Genomic DNA, 25322 nt, shown 5'->3' with positions numbered 1-25322 from the left:
ACAACCTTGGTGCACAGAACAAAATAATGCAACAGACCACTAGTCACACTTTGTCGCAAATGGGTTACAACAGCCGACGGCCACATCGCTTACCTTTGTTATCAATGAAGAACAAGAGAGCACACCTCCTGTGGGCACAGCAACACCAGCACTGGACTGTTTGTTTGTTTGTTGTTTGGTTTTTAGGAGCATTAGCAACTAAGGCCATATTGCTCCGGGAATATGCGGTGGTCATTCCCTGACCTTTCCGTATTTGGTGGTGACGGGCTCGAACCCCGGTCTAATCAAGAAGCGTGTGCTACGCACTGTTGCTCCTTCCCACCTGGCTACGGAGGCGCCTCGCACTGGACTATCAAGGATTGGAAAACAGTTGCTTGATCTGACAAGGCAAAGTTCTTGGTGCATCACGATGGAAGGCTGATAATTTGGCGAAAACAACATGAATCCATGGACCCGTCATGTCTGACGACTACTGTGCAAGGTGGTGGGATAAGTGTTATGGTGTGGGAAATGTTTTCTTGGCACACGGTGGGTCCATCAATATCCATAGATTCACGTCTGAATACCACGTCGTTGCTGAGCAAGTGCATCCATTTATGTTGACAGTTTATCCTCAGTCAGATGGTTACTTCCAGCAGGATAATGCGCTGGTGCACAAAGCCCGAATCACTATGAAATGGTTCCAGGAACATGACAATGACTTTTCTTTGCTGCAGTGGCCCGCTCAGTCTATGGATCTCAATCCTATTTGGGATGAGCCGGAAAGGGCTGTTTGCTGCAGGCCTACAACTCCATCTTGTTAAATCCATGCTTGGACGAATTCAGGCTGTTTTGAAGGCTAAAGAGGCTCAACACGCTACTAGGTTGGTGTACTTAATAAAGTGGCAGCACAGTGGAACTTCTCTATTACGAACTTCTATTTAATGAATTTCTCTATATTACGAATTTTTTCACAAAACATTGCACCTTGAAACGAAATTACATGTAAAATTAATTGCGGAAACAATGTCGAAGAGAAAGTGTTTAAGTATTAATGATAAAGCAAAGATTGTTATGATATTGACCAGGGTTTTAAGAAAAAAGATGTTGCGGAGAAATATGGCATATCTGCAAGCAGTTTATCTACGCTTTTAAAAAAACTGAGAATCAATTTTAAATGCAATTGAAGGAGGAGCAGACAAGAAGCGAATTAAGTTGTGTATATACGAAGATGTTGATAAAGCTGTTCTAATATGGGTGCAAATGATACGTGAAAAGAATATCCCAATATCGAGCCTAATGATTAAGCAACAAGCTTTGAAATTTGCAGTCCCTTGGACATACAGAATTTAATGCGAGCACTGGGTGGCTAGATAAATTTAAGAAGTGCCACAGAATTGTGGAAATGGTTATTTGTAGAGAAAGTGTTAATGTAAGCAAAGAAGATTGCAACAGTTGGAGGAACAATACCTTAAAGAAGATTTTGGAAGAATATGAGCGTAAGGATGTTTCTAATGCTGACAAAATGGGTTTATTCTTTAAATGTTTGCCGAACAGAACACTTGCTTTTAAGGATGATAAATGTTTTGGTGGAAAACAAAGCAAAGAAAGAATCACTGTGCTAGTTGGAGCAAATATGACAGGAAGTGAAAAATTAAGACTTTTAGTCATCGGAATATCAAAAAACCCAAGATGTTTTAGAGGCACAAAATCTTTGGAAGTTGACTACACCTTTTAATAAAAGAGCATGGATGACAAGTGATATTTTTGAAGAATGGATATTAAAACTAGACAAGCATATAACAAAAGAAAAAAGGAAAATCGTGTTGGTAACTGACAACTGTCCGGCACATCCTGCCAATATTTCTGCCAAACTTAAAAGTGCGAAGTTGTTTTTACCACCAAACGTAATGTCAAAACTCCAGCCAATGGACCAAGGCATTATTAAAAATTTGACATTTCATTATCGAAAGAGAATAATAATGAAGATTGTCAATCGTTATCCGAAAATAGAAACTTGGAGGTTACAATTAACCTTAGAGATTGCATCTCTGAACTGGCAAAAGTTTGGACAAACGATGTCACTGAATACACTATTCAAAATTGTTTTTTGAAAGCGGGATTTGCATTGAATACAGAAGTCAAACAACGACTGGACGAACAAGATGAACTGCCCCTTTCACAACTGAAAAACTTTTGGAACATTATTAGAATCGTCTGGAAACATCAAAAATGAAATAACACTGAATAGTTATGTTTATGTAGATTACAGCAGAACATCCAAATGAAGATGAAATACTGCTGAACAGTATTAGACGCGACCATGATCACGAAGAAATTAACGATGACGCTGAAGACGCATCAGAACAACCCGTAGAAAAGCCAACTCACGAAGAAATGATTAACGCTTTTAAAACGGTTCGTATGGGTCTACAGTTTTGTTAAAAATATTCCTGATAATGTTTTTAATGCTCTGAACAAATGTGAGGTTTTCTTTGAGAATCAGACAATTTTTTAATTGTACTGTGCAAATGAAAATTACAGATTTTTTTAAATTATGTTTACACAAATTGTGTAAACGTAATTTAAATAAGTATGTTTTTGAAATAAAATACATTAAAAATAAATGTAGATTACTTTTACTAATTAGATAACAATTTCTAATAAAAAAGATATTCTCTGTATAACGAAATTTCTCTATAATGAATTTTTTCGCTGGATTTATCGAATTCATTATAGGGAAGTTCGACTGTACACACACACACACACACACACACTGTGTATATGCAGTGTATATACTCTGTGCTGCCACAATCCTTGCCTAGACAAATTTAGGCTGTTTTGAAGGCTAAAGGAGGCTCAACACGCTACTAGGATAGGTGTACCTAATAAAGTGGCAGCACAGTGTATATATACTCTGTGTATATACATTGTTCTGCCACTTTATTAGGTACACCTACCTAGTAGCCTGTTGAGCCTCGATTAGCCTTCAAAACAGCCTGAATTCATCTAGGCATGGATTGAACAAGATGCTGAAAACGTGTAGGAATGGAGTTCCATGCAGACATGAGTGCATCACGCAATTCCTTGAGATTTGACTGAGGTGTACGCCTGCAGCAAACAGCACTTTCCAGCTCATCCCAAAGATGTTCAATAGGATTGAGATCCGTGGACTGAGCGGGCCACTGCAGCAAAGAAAAGGCATTGTCATGTTCCTGGAACCATTCCATAATGATTCGGGCTTTGTGCACCAGCTCATTATCCTGTTGGAAGTAACCATCTGACTGAGGATAAACTGTCAACATGAACGGATGCACTTGGTCAGCAATGACGTTTAGGTACAATCACAACCAGTTTGTACAAACTGTAAAGGCCTAAAAATGGACTCTGTGCATTCCATAAGAGACAGCAAATGTCCAGTGTACCTTAATGCTAAACATTTATACCAGGCAAGACTTGATTATGGGGACACGCCTTAAGGAGTACAACACCACCGAGGTTAAGTTCATACAAATAAACGCACAGAGGCCGCGGGCAGTGGCCAATCAGTTACGACTTAAAGCTGAAGAGGAGAACATTGACGTCTTAATTTTGCAAGAACCATATGCCCACATGAAAATGGTCTGCAGGTATCTCCTGAAATACAAGATCATTCAGGTGGAGGATGAGACTCCCTGGGCAGCCATTGTCATCCGGAATCCAGACATCACAGCTACTAGAATTACACACCTCTGCTTTGCTTGGGCCACATGTACCCACATTGTTACCACCATGGAAGCCCTTTACATAGTGGCCCTGTACTGCTGCCCAGGTGAGGATATCACCTTCACCATAAATTACCTTCACACGGTAATCAACACCTTTCCAAACTCGAGAATAATTATCGGCACAGATGCCAACTGCAGGTCCCCAGTGTGGCACAGTTACACACCTGATCGACCGGGCACAAGGAACGGTCAAAAACTGGAAGAGTTCCTGGCAAATGCACCAATAACAGTATTAAACCTCCCCACAACCTGCTGACCTTCTGCAATACGTTGTGGGACTATAGATGTCACCATGGCCTCCAGAAACATAGCGAGCAATATTACTTTGTGGTCAGTCCAAGATGCCTGGACCACCTCTGACCACTGTGCTATAACCTTCCAGTTTATCTGCTCATTAACTAGGAACCCAGTATCAAGACAAATGCAGCATAGGTACACTATTCAGAAAGCAAATTGGGACATCTTCCAGACCGAAATCTCAACTGCCTTAGACGAACATAATGCCCAACTCCAGACCACTAGCAACCCAGAACTCCTTCAGCAGAAGACAACAGCCCTCATCACTCAGGCCTGTGAAGCTGCAATACCTAGGAAACACCCAGCCCCGGGTGCAGTGCCATGGTGGAACCAGGATCTGCAGCGCCTTAGAAAGGAGACTCAGATCCAATGCAAGGCATTTCAAAGGGCCAGAAGATCTTGGCCAGCTGTAGCAGTGGTACAGAGAAGCGAGAAATGCCTACACCGCACAGATATGTCACTGCAATCAGGAGACTTGGCAGCGATTGGTCCCAACTACTGGCAATAGCAATCCCTGGGGGGGGGTCTACAAGATCACCACAAACAAGCTCCCTCGGGGGGGGGGAGGTTGTCACCGCTACTAGAACTCCACAAGGTGCTATGACTACAAACTGGGAAAGCACCATAAACAATATTCTTGACGTGGTCTTTCAACAACCGGCCGACCGCAGATTGACGATCAGAAGAAAATGTGCCAGGATAACGCGACCTACAATAACCAAGCAATGGAACTGCCTTTCACCAGGGAGGAGCTAATTGCTGCAGCATCAACTATCAGAGGAAATAAATGCCCAGGGCCAGACCTGCTAGAACCAGAAATTGTTAAAAAGACAGTGGAACATGCCCCTGACCTGATGCTAAATCTTTACAACAAATGCCTCTAGGCAGGGGTTCGAGCCCGTCACCACCAAATACGGAGGATGCGGAAAGGTCAGGAAATGACCACCGCATATCCCGGAGCAATATGGCCTTAGTTGCTAATGCTCCTAAAAACCAAATAACAACAACAATCTAGGCAGGAGCCTTTCCAACATCATGGAAGGTTGCCAATGTCAAACTTATCCTAAAAAATCCTTCCAAGTCTCCTATCCTCCCAGACTCTTACAGGCCTATAGCCTTGCTCTCCATGGTCAGCAAGCTCTTTGAGCGCCTATTACATGCTTGTCTGCAACATCACTACAATACTGCAGGACTATTAACGCCCATCCAGTTCGGCTTTCGACAGGGTCATTCTGCCATAGATGCCCAGCAGCACCTCCTGGAGAAGGGGGAGAACTGCAACAGAAAATACTTCTTGATCTCTGTGGACTTTGTTGGGGCGTTCGACACACTTTGGTGGCCGAGCGTTCTGGCCAAACATAGAGCGGAAAATCTTCCCAGCAACCTCTACAAGACCTTACAGAACTACCTATCCAATAGATTCATAGTAGTGAATGCGCCCTATCAGACCCTCTCTAGAAGAATCCACTGGGGGCTGCCCTCAGGGTTCGATCCTGGGACCATTCCTATGGAACATCATCTTGGACAGCTTCCTTGTCTTGGACCATGGAGAAGTGGATGCTCAGGTATTTGTCTACTACCTCATTCTCTGTCTCGGTGAACTCAAGGGCAAAACTGGAAGAATCTGCAAACCTGACCTTGGAGCTACTGCACAACTGGGCAAAACAGAATCACCTGAGAATATCACCAGAAAAAACAAACTTAGCCTAGTGGACCTATGACGGCCTCCTCAAATTAAGATAAACCAGAAGACAATCAAATTCTCCAAACAATTCAAGTATCTAGTATCATCAACTATCATCAACTCAATCCACTTCAAGTATCAACTCGACCCAAAGATCGATTCTACTATTTACTTCTCGCGCCTGCAGCACAGTGAGCACCCACGCTTTACAGGTCCTGACCGGAGTTCTCCCCCTTGACCTGGAGATTGTGGGCAACGGATTACTTTACCACCTGGCAAAGGGCACCTCAAGGGCTTGTCTCAGATATACAACTGAATCAGCAAATAACTGCACCACTGAAAAGAAGCAGCTCTACGCTCACCTGCTGCAGGTGTGGCAAGAGAGATGGATGAACTCCCACACAGGGGAGATAACCAGAAAGTTTATACCTGACATTGGCAGGGTCTACCCTAAGTTCCCAACCTGGTTCTCACCTGGACTCCATGTGGCATACCTTCTCACCGGACATGGTGCCATCAATGCCAAACTTTGCCTTTTGGGAATTGAAGAGAAACCTACCTGTGTTTGCAGCGGTCTGGAGAGCTGGCAACACCTAATGTATGATTGCCAGCTTTATGACGACCTCTGCAACATCCTAATAACAAAGATCCTATATTGTCCTAGATGATAGGAGCACAACATACTGGATACAAAACAAGAGTACCTGGCTTTCTCCTGTTACGCTCAAGAGCTCTTTGCAAGAAGACGAGTGCTCGCTGCAATGGAGCACAACTGAACACTACACGTGACAACCAGGAATAACAACTGAACATACTTAACCAATGACAAGAACTGTATAAACCTCCAGAACTGGCACGAAGCAGACTACCATACTAATACACCTGTACTGACAACCGACAGGTGCTCTGCACCATTGTAGGCAAAACAACAACCTGCGAGGATGATATGTGCAGACACAGCCCCTGACTGGCGAACCTGTGGACTAGCATGTCGAGTGCAAGGGAAACAGACAAACATGATCAGAAAGAAACACCAGCTCAACAGTGACAAACCACCGGACTTGACTATACTGGACGGGACCTGGTCCCACAAGTGATATCCCAAATGGGAACACCAATACCACTGAAGACCAACCAGCGTGCTGCTGGTCATCTTGGCTCTCAAACCATGCTCCCTTGCATGGTCCTATCTTCCCCCCCTCTCCCCCACAGGGGGAGGAAGGGATCGTCTTTTCCATCCCCTCTCCTTGCCACTCCTCTCTTCGCCTGGTGGGGCATGGGTCTGTCCCACTGATTATCTGGGGTCACCTTCTCTATCGTCCCCATATTTCTGTCTTTTCCCCCTAGCCTTCTGCCTCCTCCCCCACTCTACCTAATACACTAGCATATACCCCCACATAACTTGAAAAATTTAATAATGACTAAATTTAACTGTGTTCACACTAGACTCATTTGGCATTTCTACTCACCCCCCCCCACCGAGCGAGAATTTTTTATTTATTTATTTTTTTTTTTTTTTAGGTCCTAGCCACTGAAATCTCAGGAAATTAGGTAGCAGGACCTGCCATAGTAAATATCTAATTACTAGTGTACCTGGTCTACCTCCACAAGGCATAGTGTAGACAACATTGGGCCCCAGCAGGAGTCTAGCAGCTAAATGACCAGAAGAACAATGATACACAACACTACTTCTACAAAATCCATACACTTTTAAGTCTCTGGTCTTTACAGTGAACCATCACACCCACAATGAAAGCAATGCAGAGATGGGGGAAACCCCTGGTGCCGTTAGACACGAATGCGCCACACGATGTGGCATTCAGACATGAATCTATGGGTATCAGTGGACCCAATGTGTGCCAAGAAAACATTGCCCACACCACCTTGCACAGTAGTTGTCAGACATGATGGGTCCATGGATTCATGTTGTTTTTGGCAAATTCTGAGCCTTCCATCAACATGATGCACCAGCAACTTCGACTCGTCAGAGCAAGCAACTGTTTTCCAATCCTCGATAGTCCAGTGCTGGTGTAGCTGTGCCCACAGGAGGCGTGCTCTCTTGTTCTTCATGTGGATGTGGCCGTCGGCTGTTGTAGCCCATTCGTGACAAGGTGTGACTAGTGGTCTGTTGCGATATTTTGTTCTGTGCACCAAGGTTGTATTCTGACATCATGTGCGCCATTGTGGCCTGTCTGTTTGCTTGCACAATTCTAGCCATCCACCTCCTCTGACCTCTCTCATCAACAGCCGATTTTCTTCCACAGGAGTGCTATTGAGAGGCTGTTTTTTGTTTGTTTCACATTCTCTATACACCTTTGAAGCTGTAGTGCGTGAAAAGTTCAGAACTGCCATTTCAAAGCTGCTTTGTCCAGCAAGTCTTGCACCTCCAACCATGGCACGTTTGATGTCCATTAGATCACTCCTTTTCCCCTTTCTTGCTACAGTTTGTATGCTTAACTGATACTAGAAAAGTTGTTTTCCTGCATTTATATCCACAACGGTGGTCATGTGACTTGCAATGTTGTGGGACAAACCATTTGTGCGCACAGCAAAGATTACAATTACTCATTGTATGCTGCACCAAAGCACTTGATATTGATAGTTGCAAAGACATTACCAGAAAAATTAAGGAAAATTTTGTCTACTGTAGTAAACTTTATCAAAATGTATGCACCAAATCATTGCCTTTTTTGCAAAGAAATTGGTGCTGAACATGTCATGCTTCTTTTCCATACATGGAAAAGAAGCGTGATAAGGATGCAACAACATATTTTGAGAACAAAAAGGATGCATCTTCTTGTAAAGATTAAGAACAATTGTTCTAAATAGATGATTCTAATTTCCTGACATGTGAGAGTGCATTGATGTAAGAATATAAGATACTTAGTCGAAATGCATTATATTCTCAAATCTTGTGTTAAAATTGAGTGTATATCCTGTAAGAAATATCATCTCTTCTGTAGCTTCATGTATAGTTAAATTTTGATCACCTGATCAGATCATGAACACAAGCAATTTAGTCATTGGTTTTGAAGTTTGTGTCCAGCGGGAGGGAAGACATCTTCAAATGACGTGCCCTCCCTTTAAAATTTGCTAACCTCTGAAAAGCCTTTGAATGATACATAGTATCTTCTTTGAAAGTTGTGTTTTTAATATTCCATGGATTTGCTGTTGCTCTTTTGCATAATTTAATGAAAATTTTCTGTTCAGTAAAATCTCTCATTTTCAAATGCAGCGAAATACAGAAAATATCTTCCCTTCAACTCATTAATTCTGACTGTAGATAAAAAGCAATTCATGCATTACTATTTTACAACAAGTCATAATTCGCTGTGACACTGCTGTTTCAAGATGCAGTCAGTTCCCAAACTTTTTGATCACACTTCTATAAATGTGTACACTGATTTCCAGAAAGCCACACAGTATCTTATCAGTGATTTTCGATACAATCACAAGTCATTGATACAGCATTTGGAACCTTCTGTTTTGTATTGGAGGCTTCATCTAAAGAAAATTTTGAGTTCAAAGACACATAACTAATCTAGTAAAGTAAGGATAGGAATGTGATGTCTGTACCTTCCAAAGCTGTGGATTTATGGAGCTTAGAAACTATTCATCTCTAGGAAATCCAGTGGAGGTGTATAAGTGGAGAGGTGTGAAATAAATGATGGTGGAATTTTTACATTAAAAGTGACACAAAAACCAAGTGATATGAATATAGATTCTCTAGAAAAACTAATATACTGGACCTCAGAAAGCTTGTTTGGATATCATGTTGTTAATCATTGAAATGAGATGTCTCCCTGGTTGGTTGAAGTTGACAGGGTGGCAAAATTTAAGGATAGCTAGTTTGGTACCATGTGGCGATGGGAAGAATATACTCATACTCTTCTCAATCAGACTGATATCAAGTGGATATAGGCAGTATAGACAGAATTTTTTAAAATTTTATTTTGGAATTCCTATAGATTAGTGTTTTTCATTTCTTATAATGGCTCTGTTCAGGTCTTATTATTCAGTTTTAAAGAACATTTTAATATTATTTACAACTGAAGCAATTGGTGCTGTGACGTTCTCACATCAGTCTTTCTACACTTCCTTTCCTATAGTTTGTTTATATTAGTTACTTCTAATTTTTTTTTATATTATTACAACATAGTTATTGGCTGCACTAGAATAACTGCTGTAGGCAATGAAATAATAAGTTATTTAAATAAAGCAATAAATACATATATAAAATAATGGATTGTGCAAACTGTGAATTAATTTTAAATAAAGATTTGTGTCCCTGTGATAGAATAGTGTTAAATTTAAACTTACATATAAAAGTTTTTACTGTATTATAAATTTTAAATAAATTTGAATATATCAAAGCTAGTTTAAGTTCATTTTAAATTCATTTGTATTTTTCTTTTGCCACTTTTACAGACAAAAAAACTAGATGCCGTAAATGCATAAAAGCTTTGGAAGAGCTGGAAAAAATTGATGATGATGCAGAAGCAGCTGGAATTCATTTTGTTAAAATTGATGATGCAAACCTTGCCAAAAAATTTGGTGTTTTTGCTGTACCTGCTATTGTATTTTTTAAATATGCTGAATTAGATCCAGTTATATTTGCAGGTAAGAATTTAAAAGGAGTTCAGCTTAGTTTATTATTGACTGATTGATTGTATCCACAAAATGTGATTAGACACATAAAAATATTCTCTGTATTAATATAAACAATGGACCCAGTTGAACTTAATTCTTTTTTTTTTTTTTTTTCACTCACTCAGGCTCGTGGTCTCTAAACTGATTAGATTGTGTAGGACAATACTTAACCTTTTTCTTCCAGTATAGTAGTAATAGAGGAATGTGATGCAACAAAGAAAACGTATCAGCCAAAAAAAAACAATTTCACACAACCATTCCCTCTAAATGCTTGTCCAGTTCCTTCTTGAATTTATTTAAGCTACAACTTTTACGACAGAAGTTTGTTTCAGCAATTAACCACTCGCTGGATAAAGGCAAATTTCCGCACATCTATTCTATAACCATCTTTCCTCAATTTAAATTTATGGCCCCTTAGGTTTGTAATATGAACAAGCAGAAGAATCCCATTAAAATTCAGTGTGCTCAACCCATTCAAGGCCTTATACACCTCAATCAGACCACTTCACAGGTGCCTAGTCTCCAGCCACTATAATTTGCAGAACTTAAGCCTTTTTTGGTAAGAGGACCCCCTTTATTCCCCTCACCAATCTTGTTGACCTTCTCTGTACATGCTCAAGCAACTCTACATCCTTCCTAAAATGAGGTCTCCAGATCTGTACGCAGTACTCAAGGTGTGGCCCGACCATTGCCTTATACAAAGGGATAATCACCTTTTCCTTGCTAGCAAAATTCCTGTATATCATTGACAATACCCCATGACCTGCTCTGGCAGCCTGTCTGCATTGCTCAGAAAACTTCATATCTGACTGCACAATCACTCCCAGGTCTTTTTCGTTTTCTACCACCCTAAGTGTAGGTACCACATAGTTGGTATGTTCCTCTGGAGTTACTTCTACCCATATTCAGTACTTTGCATTTGTCAATATTAAACTTCAATTGACACTTCTCAGCCCAAATTTACTAGATCCTGTTGCAGTAGCACACTGCCATTAATGTCATTACAACCCTGCCAACCTTTCTATCATCTGCAAACTTCGACACTAAGTCTGATATACCTTCATCAATATCATTGATAAATATACAAAACAACAGTGGGCCCAACACGGAACCCTGTGGGACTCTGCTAATAACATTAGTCCACAAAGAGCAGCATCCACTGATTACCACTCTCTGTCTTCTCCAACTCAACCACTCTTTTATCCATTGTAGCAACTTACCCTTAATACCATACTACTTCAATTTGTACAGTAATCTTCCATGAGCAACAGTGCCAAAAGCGTTCCTGAAATCCAAGTATTTGATATCAGAATAATTTTTTGCATCTAGTTCCTTTGTAACCACATCACAGTATCCAGTCAAATTTGTCAGACAAGACTTTCTCTGAACAAACCCATGCTGTGTCTGAATTATTGCTGCAGTCTTGTCTAGATGGTCCTCCAATGCTTCTTTATCCAGTGACTCCATTTTACCTGGAACAGAAGTTAAACTAACTGGGCTGTAATTACTTGTGTCACCCTTAAATCCCCCTTTGTGAATTTGGGATACATTTGCACATCTCCAGTCCATGGCGACTTCCCCTGGGTCCAAGAATGCTCTCATAATTATGGCTAAGAGTTTTCTTAGTTCCTTTGCTGCCTCCTTTAATATAACTGGATAGATCCCATCAACCCCAGGTCCCTTTTTTATATTTAACTTCAACAATTTCTCCTCCACTTTGCTCTCAGTTATTACAAAATCATTAAGAACTTGTTACAGTTCAATAAACTTCTGGCATTTTCTTCCTTTAATAACTCTTCATGTGTGAATGTAGATGCAGAATACTCATTCAGTTTGTCTGCTATCTGAGCAGGATTATCAACAGCCGAACAATCAATATGAAGTTGACCAATCTGATTTGCCAAAGATTTCTCATAATCTGCCTTCACTTGCCTAATCTCCTTTGTGACTTTATTACAGACTAGCTTATATCTGCCATAGGCTTCTGTGTCACTTGATAATTTATATGCATCCCATGCATTTTTCTTCTCTGCCACAAGTCTCATTAGTTCATCTATCATCATTTGGGCGTAAACCTAGAACAGTATTTCTTAGTTGAACTAAAAGCCTACTAACTTCCGAGATTACTTCCTTGAATGCTTCCCACTTAGAATTTGCTGTTGGTCCCACTGTACAGAAGGAAAAAACCCTTCCCTTTTTCCCTGATGGTAATTTTATCTTTAAGTAAATCTCACATCAGTACACTGCAATCACTGCCACCTACTGGTTCCTTTATCTGCAAATTCTTAATACACTAATAATTACTGCTTCTAACCATATCAAGAGTATTTTCTGCAGCAGCATGTCCAAGAGACAACCTTCTCTGGTTGTCTCTTGGACATGCTTCTGCAGAAAACAATCATCCAATAAATTTACAGAAGTCTTGCTAGTGTGCAAGTGACCAATCCACAAGTTCCTGTCAATATCTGGTAAGTTAAAATCCTCCATTATAAGACATTCTGATTTACTGCCCCAGTATATTTCTCTGTACAATTGTTTGTTGTACTCATTTGAGTCATTAGGCCTGTAAAACACTCCTACTCTTATTTTTTCTTTCGCAGTGCTTATGTCACACCAAACTGACTGAACATCACACTGTCCTTGTATGTCAACAGGATGCAAAATCTTCCTTAGATTTTGTTTTTCTTAATTAACAGCATAACTGCTCCTTCCTTCCTATCCTATTTACCCTTTCTGTACACATTGTACTTCCCTAATTCCAATTCTACATTCCTAATATCTGTGTGACACCACATCTCTGATATACCAGTAATATCTGCCTTTGATGGCTTGACCAGCACTTCAAATTCATCAAATTTATTTAATATACTTCTAGCATTGGTGTACATGCATGTATACATGCACCTATTCTTAGTTACCCTAACACAGCCCATGTATATATTTTTTTCATGATGATTGCCATCAGTCCCTGAAATCCCCAGCACCCAGCCTTCCAGGCCACTGTTCATTCTAATAGAAGTAGTGCAAGAATCACCTTCACTTCCACCTGCAGCTACTTTTAACCTTTTTCTCTGAATCCTCCCCAAAGCTAGCAGTTTTCCAACCCACCTAATGCTGCCTTAATAGCATCAGCAAATGCTCTTGCACCTCTTCTATTTAAGTGTATTCCTTCCCTGTAGAAGAAGTCTCTCCTGTTAACAAGCACAGACCAAGCTGAAAAAAATTCTAGGGCTGAATTGATTGACAAGGCTCTCATTATATACTCCCTCCTATCATGTCTGGGCAGAATTGCAGAGTTTCAAATTTAACCCGAATTCACAACTTTTTTCAACAGTGACTTGTTAAGTAAATCTGCACAACTTCAACTCTTAATGTCATTAGTGCCAACGTGTACACAATATCACCCTTTGTGCCCTTAAAATATGATGTCTGCTCTACATCTTAATAACTTTTGCCCCTGGCAGATATACCCTAGTCCTATTCCATCTATAATTTTTACACAATACGTTATCCAGCTCCCTGACAATAGAGTCGCCAACAATAACTATCTCCTGTGGGACCAGCGCATTCTCCCTTGGAAATTGCCACTGTGTTGCCTGATGCACAAGAGTGAGCTCTGGCATTGAGTTGGGTAGCTGAGAGCTTAATAGGCCCCTCATATTAATTTCTTTGAGGGTCCTACACCTCAAGCTCTCATAGACACTCATCATAATGCTGAGTTGGTGCCTGATTTCTAGACACTCTAGATCATGTTCTGTTCCAGAAAGTTTACCAAACATTTCACAAGTTGCACATATTTTTAGGCTGTGATGCATTGGAGAATCGCTCCCTTCATTTCTCCCATGAGTCACAGCACTCCTGCTAATTTGTGCCTGTTACTTTGCTGCTGTAGTCTGGGGCATAATATTAAAAATTAATAAGATCAATATATTTAATTAATTAATTATCAATACTACACTATCTAATAGAATCCTAAATGCAGTGATATGTATTATGCTATCTAATTGGCGCCTCCGTAGCCAGGTGGGAAGGAGCAGCGGTGCGTTAGCACACGCTTCTTGATTAGACCGGGGTTCGAGCCCATCACCACCAAATATGGAGGATGCGGAAAGGTCAGGGAATGACCACCGCATATCCCGGAGCAATATGGCCTTAGTTGCTAATGCTCCTAAAAACCAAATAACAACAACAACATAACAACAGCTATCTAATTTTCCATTAGAGCTAGCTATTTACCACAATTAAAAATTTTAATTCCCTACCACTCTGTATATAAAAACTAAGGCCGCTAGATTCGAACGTAACAATGGTTTTACATATATTAATTAGTAACCTACAAAAACTCTATATCTAAATTAAAAAGAAAAATAACCAGCATAACTAGAACTAAAGGCTACTTATAAAGTACAATATAATGTAACAATTAAGTAAATAAAATATCAAACTCTTATTGCTTTTTGGAATCTGTAATTCACAGCTGTAATTTTTAAAGAGTCAGTGCCCACTTTACAGTGAGAACATTCTACAACATTCTCCAGTATTATTATTATTATTATTAGCCATATGGTGCAAGGAAGCCTAAGGCTTATGCTGCACCAGCCATAAAAATTAAAAATTCTGAATTACCCTGAGAGAGAGAGAGGGGGGGGGGGGGGGCCCTTAGGACCCTGGGTGTGCCAAGCCCATACTCACCAAATGTGAGTCCCGGGCACTGCATTAAAATTATGATTATTGTTACAGGAGTGATACTTTTAAATTGATAATCCTCATCCCCCCCCCAAGAGAGTGCCCCATATCCCTGGATCAAAGCTATTATTTTTATACCAGAGCTGCACAAACTTATTTCACTTGCAAACCCCCCCTTTATTAAATAAAAAATTGACTTGATCCCCAATGTAAAACTCGAGGCAGGATGATCAGATTTTTAGCGAGGAAAAGTAGCATTTTATAAATTATGTAGTAGAAAATTTTATTCGACTACTGAGAAAGGAATAAAAAAATTTGTTTCCATTTTAATTTACACATTAAAATAATTGTTTAATATTTTAATTGAATTTAGCAAAAACAACAAATCAAATTCTCATTCTTTGATTAAGATTACAAAACAATAAAAAAAAAAAAAAAAGAACGATTTCAAAACAAAGCAATTTAATGAGAAGGATGAGCTTGGATAACTGATAATATCTGATCCATATTTGAGATTGCTAATCTCGTGTCAACATCCGGATCATGTCTGGAATGCTGTTTTGTTTTTATGGCTCTTAATTTTGAGAAACAAATCTCACATAAATATGTAGACTCAAAGGGTAGCAATGTTTGTATCGCCATTTTCGATAATTCTGGATACTCGTCTCGAAGTGGAAGCCAAAATTTTTCACAAGTTGTAGTCTTGAAACGAGCATGTGCAATGGTTCGTCAGAAGACAGGTTGATTAGACCTTCCTTTTGCTGAGTGTCAATTTCAGGACATGAAGAAATTTCAAAAGCAAAGCGATCACGAATCCAATACAAAATTTTTTTTTTCTTTTTTTTTTTTTTTCTTCTGGAGATATATTAAAATGTTTGGAAAAAATTTAATTAGCATTATTAGGTAAGTGGCAATGATTTCCTTAAATTGTAAAATGTCAATATTATTAACAAAATAAGAAAAACGTTTCAGTATTATTATGCTGAAATTCAGTTTTCCAAAGATTAAGCTCCTTTTTGAAAGCTTCTATTTTATCACTGATTATTAATATATTTGTTCCCTGTCCTTGAAGACTTAAATTTAAATCATTAAGTTTTTCAAATATATAAACAAGGTAACTAAGTTTTCCAACCCATTTTCGATTTATAAACAATTATGATTGTTTATAAATCGAAGCTTATGATTTTTATCTGATAAAAACAATAAATCTTCTATTCACCTCAAACTATTGCCTCTTCTGTGCTACTCCAGGTACACTGGAACACATACCTGGCATGCCCTGTAAACAAGGAACTGATCATGTTTGGAGTCAAAAAGAAGTCTCAACACTTTACCATTGGACAACCACCTCTCATATATACAGGGTGTTTCAGTTAAACGTTTCAGAACTTTTAAGAGGGGTAGGGTACATCCTGACAACTCGAAATCATATAGCAATGTGGGGTCGGAAATGCTTTCCTGAAGCGGTGTTGTACACAGAAGCACCATAAAGAAAAGAGACCGTAAGTGAGAAATCGTTTTAATAATACATGAAAAGAAGCAAAAGGTACATGGATTAAAGTAAGTGTTCGAAGTTTCTTCCACGGGCTACAATGCACGCCTCACATCTCCGACGCATGGACATCCGAACATTCTGGAATACTCCAGGCGAATTTCCAATTTCTTCGGCAGCTACTGCGATTCTTGCAACCAGCTCCTCAGCATTGTCAACAGGGGTGTCATAAACTAGCGATTTCATATGACCCCAGAAATAAAAATCAAGACATGATAGGTTGGGTGACCGAGCAGGCCAACGCACGGGACCCCCACGTCCGATCCACTGTTGACCAAATGTGACATCCAGGTAGTTACGAACATCTCCACTATAATGGGCAGGAGCTCCATCGTGTTGGAACCACATTGTCTGTTGCGTCGATGCAGAAATCTGTTCATCTCTCAAAAGTTGTGGCAATACTTGCTGCAGAAAGATCAAGTAGATAGGTCCGGTTAGACGACACGGTAACAGGTAAGGTCCGATGAGGTGATCTCCCATAATACCAGCCCATACATTGACCGAAAATCGAATCTGTGCTGCACAACGTCGTATTGCATGCGGGTTCTCGACCGCCCAGATATGGTCGTTATGTGTGTTGAAAATTCCTTCCCTTGTGAAGGATGCCTCATCGGAAAACAACACTTCAGCAGGAAAAAGGGGATTTGTAGCACATTTTCCAAGGTACCACTGTGTGAAAGCAATACGAGGTTGAAGAAACTTCGAACACTTACTTTAATCCATGTACCTTTTGCTTCTTTTCATGTATTATTAAAACGATTTCTCACTTATGGTCTCTTTTCTTTTTATGGTGCTTCTGTGAAAATGGCGCTTCAGGAAAGCATTTCCGACCCCACATTGCTATATGATTTCGAGTTGTCAGGATGTACCCTACCCCTCTTAGAAGTTCTGAAACGTTTAACTGAAACACCCTGTATATATAAAAGAAGCATTTCATAAGCGGATCCCATTTCGTTGCGAAGTATAGTGAAATGTCTCCTATTTAAGCTTCTGCTTTTAATAAAGCTGATCACACTGTATCTTTCAAAACTTCGCAGGGAGACCAAAAGATTCAGCAATTACAAATTTTTTTCTATTAACAACAATGCTCTTAAAGCTTTACAAGGAGCTATGTTTCTTCATGAAAGATTTCACACCTTGTATGGTGTCGGCATGTCTTTTGAAAAAGGATTCAGTTTTTTCCATTAGCTCTGGATGTTTATGTAAGTGTTATGCAATTTTCTCTCTAACCACTCACTGAGGATGATGGTAGATGGCACTCTTCTAACTTTTCCACTAATGATGGTATCCCCCAAGGTTCAGTTCTTTCCTCCATTCTTTTCCTCTTGTATATTAATGATCTTCTTCCATTGACTGGATATCCTATCCATAGTTTCACTGATGATAGCACATTCCATTCAACTTTTCAGTTTGGAAACATTGCCCTGCTCAATCAGCTTCAACTTAGCATTAGTAGAAGCATACAATGCAAGAAAGCAAGCTTATGCAGCATTAGCCAAAAACAAAAAAAAAAAAAAAAACCTCGGGAACCTACCAAGTAAATCTGATCGGTCACGGAAATGACTCCATCCACGGCATCTGCCAGAAGTGCTTCCCATGCTCACACCACTACTATGTGCGTAGCACTCACTAGTAGTATGATTAGAGCAAGTGACGCATTTTTCGTGACCACTACAATATCTAGAGTTCTAACTTTTTAGAATTTTTGAATAGTATGATGTCACAATCATAGTTTCTGCAGTAAGTATGATTGCAAGTATTTGTCATATGACTACAACAATACAAAGATTTGTCAACGATTTCTTTTTTCGTCTCGCATTTTCTCATAACAGCTACATGTCATTTCAACTGAAATATTGGGTAACTCAATTGAAGCTGTTTTCAGAGACATTTAAATATGTTGCAATTGCAAGTATACATCTCTTACTATAATTATCACGAATCCATTGTATCATGTCTTCCAGAAATTATGGAAATTTGTGAATGACTAATAAAATATTTACAATACTAAACCTCTTATATCGTATTCAATATATGCAAAATCAAAATAAAAGGAATGCAAAGGACGTTTCACATAAAACCATCTACTACGCGTGCTCAGCAGATGAGCGAATTTTTTATTCTTTTTTTACAACTAGAGAAATATAATGGATACATTTTTTTTTTCATGATAAAATTTTAATGTTATGAATGAAAAATAACACGAAATATATCCCATATCACAAATAACATAAAAACTATCAAAAACATTCCACAATATGAAAAATATTACATAAAAATCAAACTAATCTAGAAAAGGTACACAAAAATCACAGATTACATGAAAAAAAAATTATTACACAAAAAATTGCCATATGCAATTTACTTCTTTATTAATATTTGTTGTTGATCTTCTGCTTTGCTCAATAGCTGAGTGATGATTACAGAGGAATGATTTGATGTAATGATCTGGATCAAATTGAAGCAGTGGTTTTCCATTTATATGTATGGTCATCATACATATAAATTCCTTCATTTATACAATATTATCCATTACACTGAAAGCTTGCTCAGCTTCAGCACTGCTAATTGCAATGGTTTCAAGGATATTTCTGGCTTTCTTAATTGAAAAGGGAATTTCACTCGATTTTACTTTGACAAAATCTCTAAAATCATTAATTTTTATTTTTATTTCATATTTTATCAGAAAACTTTTTATTTGGTTTTCAAGATGGTGAAAACCAAATTTCTTATTTGGTTTTCACCGTCTTGCCACCGAGACAAAAGTTCTTTTATATTCCACGATTTCTGGTAGTATATGTTTAAAATTTCTTTCAATAGTATCATTATTTTCTTTATTTAATTTAAAATCACTCTCTGTTACATTAATAACTTTAAGGATAAAACAAATTAATAACTTGTCACGAGGTAATTTTTTAAATGTGTTCTTACTTTCAATTTTGAATCCTTCAAATTCTTTCCACTTCAACATGCTCTCAATTTTAGCTTCTTAATTTCCTTCAGAATTTTTAAAATTAACAATAGCATTGATAATTTGAATAATTAATTTATCTGCGTTTACCATATGGAAAACGCAGATAAATTAAAGCTTCTGAAAGGTAAAGTTCTTGCAGGATGGGAAAGGAAAGCTTCTGAAAGGTAAAGTTCCTGCAGGATGTCGATCATTAGTGCTAAATCGTTAAAAGATTCCAGATTAAGTCGGTTTAACAATCCTGAATATTTAACTTCTGATTCAAAATGTTTGCAGAAAGTGGGATGATTCCTCCAACCCGCAACTGCCGTCCGCAAGCTACATCATGGCCCGAACACTCAACTGATCTTTATAGTTTCCACATCAAGTTCTTTAGCAATCATCCTTAATTTGCACTGGTTTTTTGGAGATTGGTGATATAATGCATACAGTTGTTTTTTTTTTTTTTTTTTTTATTGCCTGTATGCCATTTCTGTACAGTGAAAGCCTCGACGAAGTTTCAAAATCTGCCAACATTTCATCTTCGTAAAGTTTATGTAATATCTTAGTTGCCTCAACCCCATGTTGCTACTGTCACTAGTTCTTTGAATATTGTGCAAAATGTCGGAACCACACAGATATTCAGCTACTGTGACCATGTAAACATAGAGGGAGAAATTTACTGGAAGGCGTGGATCACTCACTTCTCTGAAAAACATATGCCTGTTTGTCGGAGTAAAGGGGAACCACAACACAGTTTGACCAGAGGCTATTATCCATATCGGGATCTTCTTAATCCTCTGACTGAATATGGAAAGCATATTGACTAGCACGATTTCTCGGTATGCGACTACATAGGTTTTACGGACACCACTGTGAAAGGGTGAAAGGGATTACCATTGTGAAATGGTAATCCCTTTCACCCTTAAATGGTGCTTTCTAATTACCTAAATTGCCAAAAGGTTAGAGGTGAGACTAATGCGTACAATGTTGTCTCTCGTAATCCGACTGTTATATGGAAATTTTCTTCGTTCAACGTAAACTATTCTAAATGTAATTACCAAGGGGGAATTTTAAAAAAAATTCACTATAAAGAAGTTCATTAAACAGAGGACCGACTGTAATTAAATCAAAATTTTAAAATACATAACAGTTTCAGCTCTGGATACTCAGTAATTGCATTCAGAATTTCATTTGTAAAATAAAAGATCGTCTCAACAATGGGCTCTTGTGAGCCCACTATAAATCACCACTGGGGATGCCCGTCATCAACTGCCAAGCCCAGCTTACATAACTTGATTGTCTGGCCATGGCTGGTCACTAAGAAACAACCATATACATTCCAAACTGCAAATGTGAATCCCAAGACCTCCTGAGAGATATCTTCTTAGTAAGATATGTGAGACCTGCTTGAGTAATAAGCAAGTCAGCTGTGATATCTCACTGGCCAAGACCTGTAGAACATCAGTAGAGACTTCTGCTTGCTCTGGTTATGCTGAGAATAGCAAATCTCTATGTTGACTAACGTGGTAATCAAAAATCATTTGATAACAAGTGATTTTTTGATTACTGCATTAGTCACCCCTGTATGCCAAGCTTCAGAGGCAAAGTTATAATAAGTACAAATAAACATTTTTTCAAATAAATAAATCCTTTTGTACTCCATTCAACTCTAATAACACATCTGAGCTTGGCATACAGGGTTGTAATTTTATTCTTAAGGTAAATAGCATGTTTTGTAAAAAAAAAATAATCTCTCTTCTAGTGCCCCAGGTATTTGACCTGGCAAATGTATCGCGAGGAAACACCTCCAGATCGAACAAGAAGAGGGATGCTTAAGAGTATGCTTAACTTTACAACAAGAAGAGGGATGCTTAACTTAATCAACGCTGAGACAGTTTTACTTTGCAGAATAACAAGTTCATGGGTATCAGACCATTCTTTTAAAACCATTCTATGCATTAGAAACATGGTCAAGTTGTTTTCTGAAATAATAATAAACAATAAAACCAGATCAACAGTGTAGGCAATAGAATCTGTGCCCTCAGTATCATGCTGTAAAACTCATCCTTTACAAAGTTTCCATATAAAGGATTCTAGTATCAATCCCTGTGGACAGCTTTCCACCATTAAGATTTCTTCCAAATAATTAGTTCTTACAGTCACCCATGCCGTTGCGCCGTAAAACATTAGCATTAGTAGAGGCATTTGATGCAAGAAAGCAAGCTTATGCAGCATCAGCCAAAAAAATAAAATAATAAAATAAAATAAATAAATAAAAAATAACCACTTCCATTTCACCCCTCTGTTCGTTCGAAATACCTGTCCAGCTGAGCCTTAAACTTATTTAGGCTATCAACTTCCACGACAAGAGATGGAAGTCTGTTCCACCAACCAACCACCCGCTGGCTAAAGGCAAATTTCCTCACGTCTATCCTACATCTGTCTTTCCTCAATTTGAATTTATGCCCTCTCAGGTGATTTTTCTGAGCAAGAGGAAGAATCCCATCAGCATTGAGCATGCTCAAACCATTCAAGGCTTTATACACCTCAATCAGATCACCTCGCTGGTGACTAGTCTCCAGACACTGTAATTTTCAAAACTTAAGCCTTTCTTCATAAGAGCAACCCTTTGTTCCATTCACTAATCTTGTTGCCCTTCTCTGTACTCATTCCAGCAGCTCTACATCCTTCTTGAAATGAAGCCTCCAGGCCTGTAGACAGTACTCAAGGTGCGGCCTAACCATCGCCTTATACAAGGGAATAACCACCTCCCTATCCCTGCTAGAAAAATTCCTGTATATCATTGATAAGACACCATGAGCTACTCTTGCCGCCCGTCTACACTGCTCAGAGAACTTCATATCTGCCTGAACAATTACCCCCAGGTCCTTTTCATTCTCTACCACTGTCAGTATAGTACCACAGAGTTGATACGTTGCTCTGGGGTTGCTGTTTCCCATGTGTAGTACTTTACATTTGTCAATGTTAAACTTCATTTGCCACCTCTCAGCGCATCTGCTCAACCTTTCCAGATCCTGTTGCAGTAGCATGGTGTCAGTAGTGTCCTTGACAACCCTGCCAACCTTCGTATCATCTGCAAACTTGGACATTAAGCTTGATATACCATCATCAATATCATTTATAAATACAGAAAACAATAATGGACCCAATACTAAACCCTGAGGGACTCCACTAATAACATTAGTCCACGATGAGCAGTGTCCATTGATTACCACTCTCTGTCTTCTCCCCCCTCAACCACCCCTTTATCCATAGCAGCAATTTGCCTCCAATGCCACACGGCTCCAATTTGTGCAGCAGTCTTCCATGTGCAACAGTATCAAAAGCCTTTCTAAGATCCAAGTATATAATATCAAAGTTATTCCCTGCATCCAGTTCTTTTGTGACTGCATCATAGTATCCAATCAAGTTGGTCAGGCAAGACTTCCCCTTAACAAAACCATGCTGTGTCCAAGCTATAACTGAAGTCTTGTCTAGATGATCCTGCAGTGCTTCTTTAACCAGTGCCTCCATTAATTTTTCGGGAACAGAAGTTAAACTAACAGGTCTATAATTACTTGTCGCCTTTTGATCCTCCTTTGTGAATTGGGGTCACATTTGCACATCTCCAGTCCATGGGTACTTCCCCTGAGTTCAAGGAAGCTCTCATAATTATGGCTAAGGGTTTGCTTACTTCCCTTGCTGCCTCCTTTAATATAACTGGATAGATCCCATCCACCCCAGGTGCCTTTCTTGTATTTATCTTCAACAATTTCTCCTCCATTTTACTCTCAGTTATTACAAGATTCTCTAGCTTACTGCCAGAGTTGAATACACCTCTGGCATTCCCCTCACTGAATAACTCCTCATGTGTGAATGTCGAAGCAAAATATTCGTTTAGTTTGTTAGCTACCTGAGCTGGATCATCAACAGCTGACCCATCGATATCAAGTGGACCAATCTGATTCATCCCCTTCCTTCTAGAGTTTACATAAGTAAAGAACTCTTTGCTGTTTTTCTTTGCATCCCTTGCCAAAGATTTCTTATAATCTGCCTACGCCTGCCTAACCTCCTTTGTAACTTGGTTACAGATCAACTTGTATCTATCATAGGCTTCTGTGTCACGTGTTAATTTGTATGTATCCCATGCATTTTTCTTCTCTGCCATATGTCTCATTAGTTCATCTGACATCCACTTAGGCCTAAACCTTGAACAATATTTCTTAGTTGGTATGTAAAGCCTAGTAGCTTCCAAGATAAGTTCTTTGAATGCTTCCTATTTTGAATTTGCTGTTGGTAACATCATCAGTTGGTCCCACTGTATAGAATTTAAATACTGTCTCAGTCCAACGTAGTCGCCTTTACGAAAGCAATAACCCTTCCCTTTACCCCTAATGGTAGTTACCTCTTTGAGTAAATCCCACTTCAGCACACTGTGATCACTGCCACCTAGTGGTTCATTTACCTGCAGATTCTTAATGCATGAAGAATCACTACTGATAATCAAATCAATAGTATTACTCCCTCTAGATGCCTCCCGAACATGCTGATGTGGAAAACAATCATCCAATAAATCCACAAAAGCCTTGCTAGTGTGTAAGTGACCAACCCACAAATTCCAGTCAATATCCTGGAAATTAAAATCCCCCATTATTAGACTCTCTGATTTACTGGCCCACTCTATTTCCCTGTACAATTTCTTATTATACTCATCAGAGTCATTAGGCCTATAGCACACTCCTACTCTCAATGTTGATCTCCCAATGCTTATGTCACACCAAACTGACTCGACACTGCACTGTCCAGCAATGTCGACTGGCTTCACTTCCTTGGATTTTATGTATTTCTTAACTAATAGCATAACCCCTCCTCCCTTCCTATCCTGTCTATCCCTTCTGTAGACATTGTACTCCCCAAATTCCAGTTCTGCATTCCTTATATCTGTGTGACACCACATCTCTGAAATCCCCACAATATCTGCCTTTGATGTTTTGAGCAATACCTCAAATTCATCAAATTTATTTACTAAACTCCTAGCATTGGTGTACATGCAAGTATAGATGCACCTGTTCTTTTTCTTAGCTACCCTAACACAACCCATGTGTTTACTTGTACCCCAATGATTCCTAGCAGTCTCTGAAATATCCTGCATCTTATTTTCCAAGCTGCTGCTCATTCCAATAGAAGCAGTGCAAGAATCACTTTCACCTCTGCCAGTGGCTACTGTTAATCTATTAATCCTTGTATCCCCTCAATCTAGCAGTTTTCCGACCCACCTAACACTGCCTCGATAGCATCAGCAAACATTCTTGCACCCTTTCTATTTAAGTGTATCCCATCCCTGTAGAAGCAGTCTCTCCTGTTAAGAAGTACAGACCAGGCTGAAAAAAATTCTACCCCTTGAGCCTTGCACAATCTTTCCAGGACAGAATTGATCGACAGGGCTCTCATCATATACTCCCTCCTATAGGTCCTTGAGTTGGTCACAGACATTCTCTCAGATATGCCAGACAAGCTGTTCTTGCTACCTGGGAGTCTAAAATGCTGATGGAACTGATATTCGGGTGACACTCGAGTCAAGGTGGACCCAATTTCGGCGAAGTCCAGACAGTCTATGACAGCCAAATCCTCTGCTTACGCCTTCACGATGGTGGGACTGTTAGTAATCCTGGGTATAACCTTCATGCACAAGTACATGGTGGGTGACCACCCAGGTGTGAACCAACATAAGCAGGGGTCGAGGTGTGGCGCCCA

The 25322-nt window shown here is 39.2% G+C and overlaps 1 protein-coding gene across 1 annotated transcript in view; it reads left to right on the top strand.

Annotated features, from left to right (window-relative positions):
- LOC150091328 (uncharacterized) overlaps positions 1-25322 on the top strand; it is a 693262-nt gene that overhangs the window by 460736 nt on the left and 207204 nt on the right. The window contains exon 24 of the mRNA XM_090375165.1: positions 10156-10347. Coding sequence (XP_090231291.1) covers positions 10156-10347 — 192 coding nt within the window. The remainder of the gene's footprint in view (positions 1-10155; positions 10348-25322) is intronic.

The sequence above is a fragment of the Mastigoproctus giganteus genome, chromosome 1 (genome assembly GCF_048544385.1).
Source record: "Mastigoproctus giganteus isolate SK-2022 chromosome 1, ASM4854438v1, whole genome shotgun sequence".
NCBI lineage: Eukaryota > Metazoa > Arthropoda > Arachnida > Uropygi > Thelyphonidae > Mastigoproctus > Mastigoproctus giganteus.
Note: the sequence above shows the minus strand (reverse complement) of the source record. Positions and strands in the feature narration are given on the sequence as shown.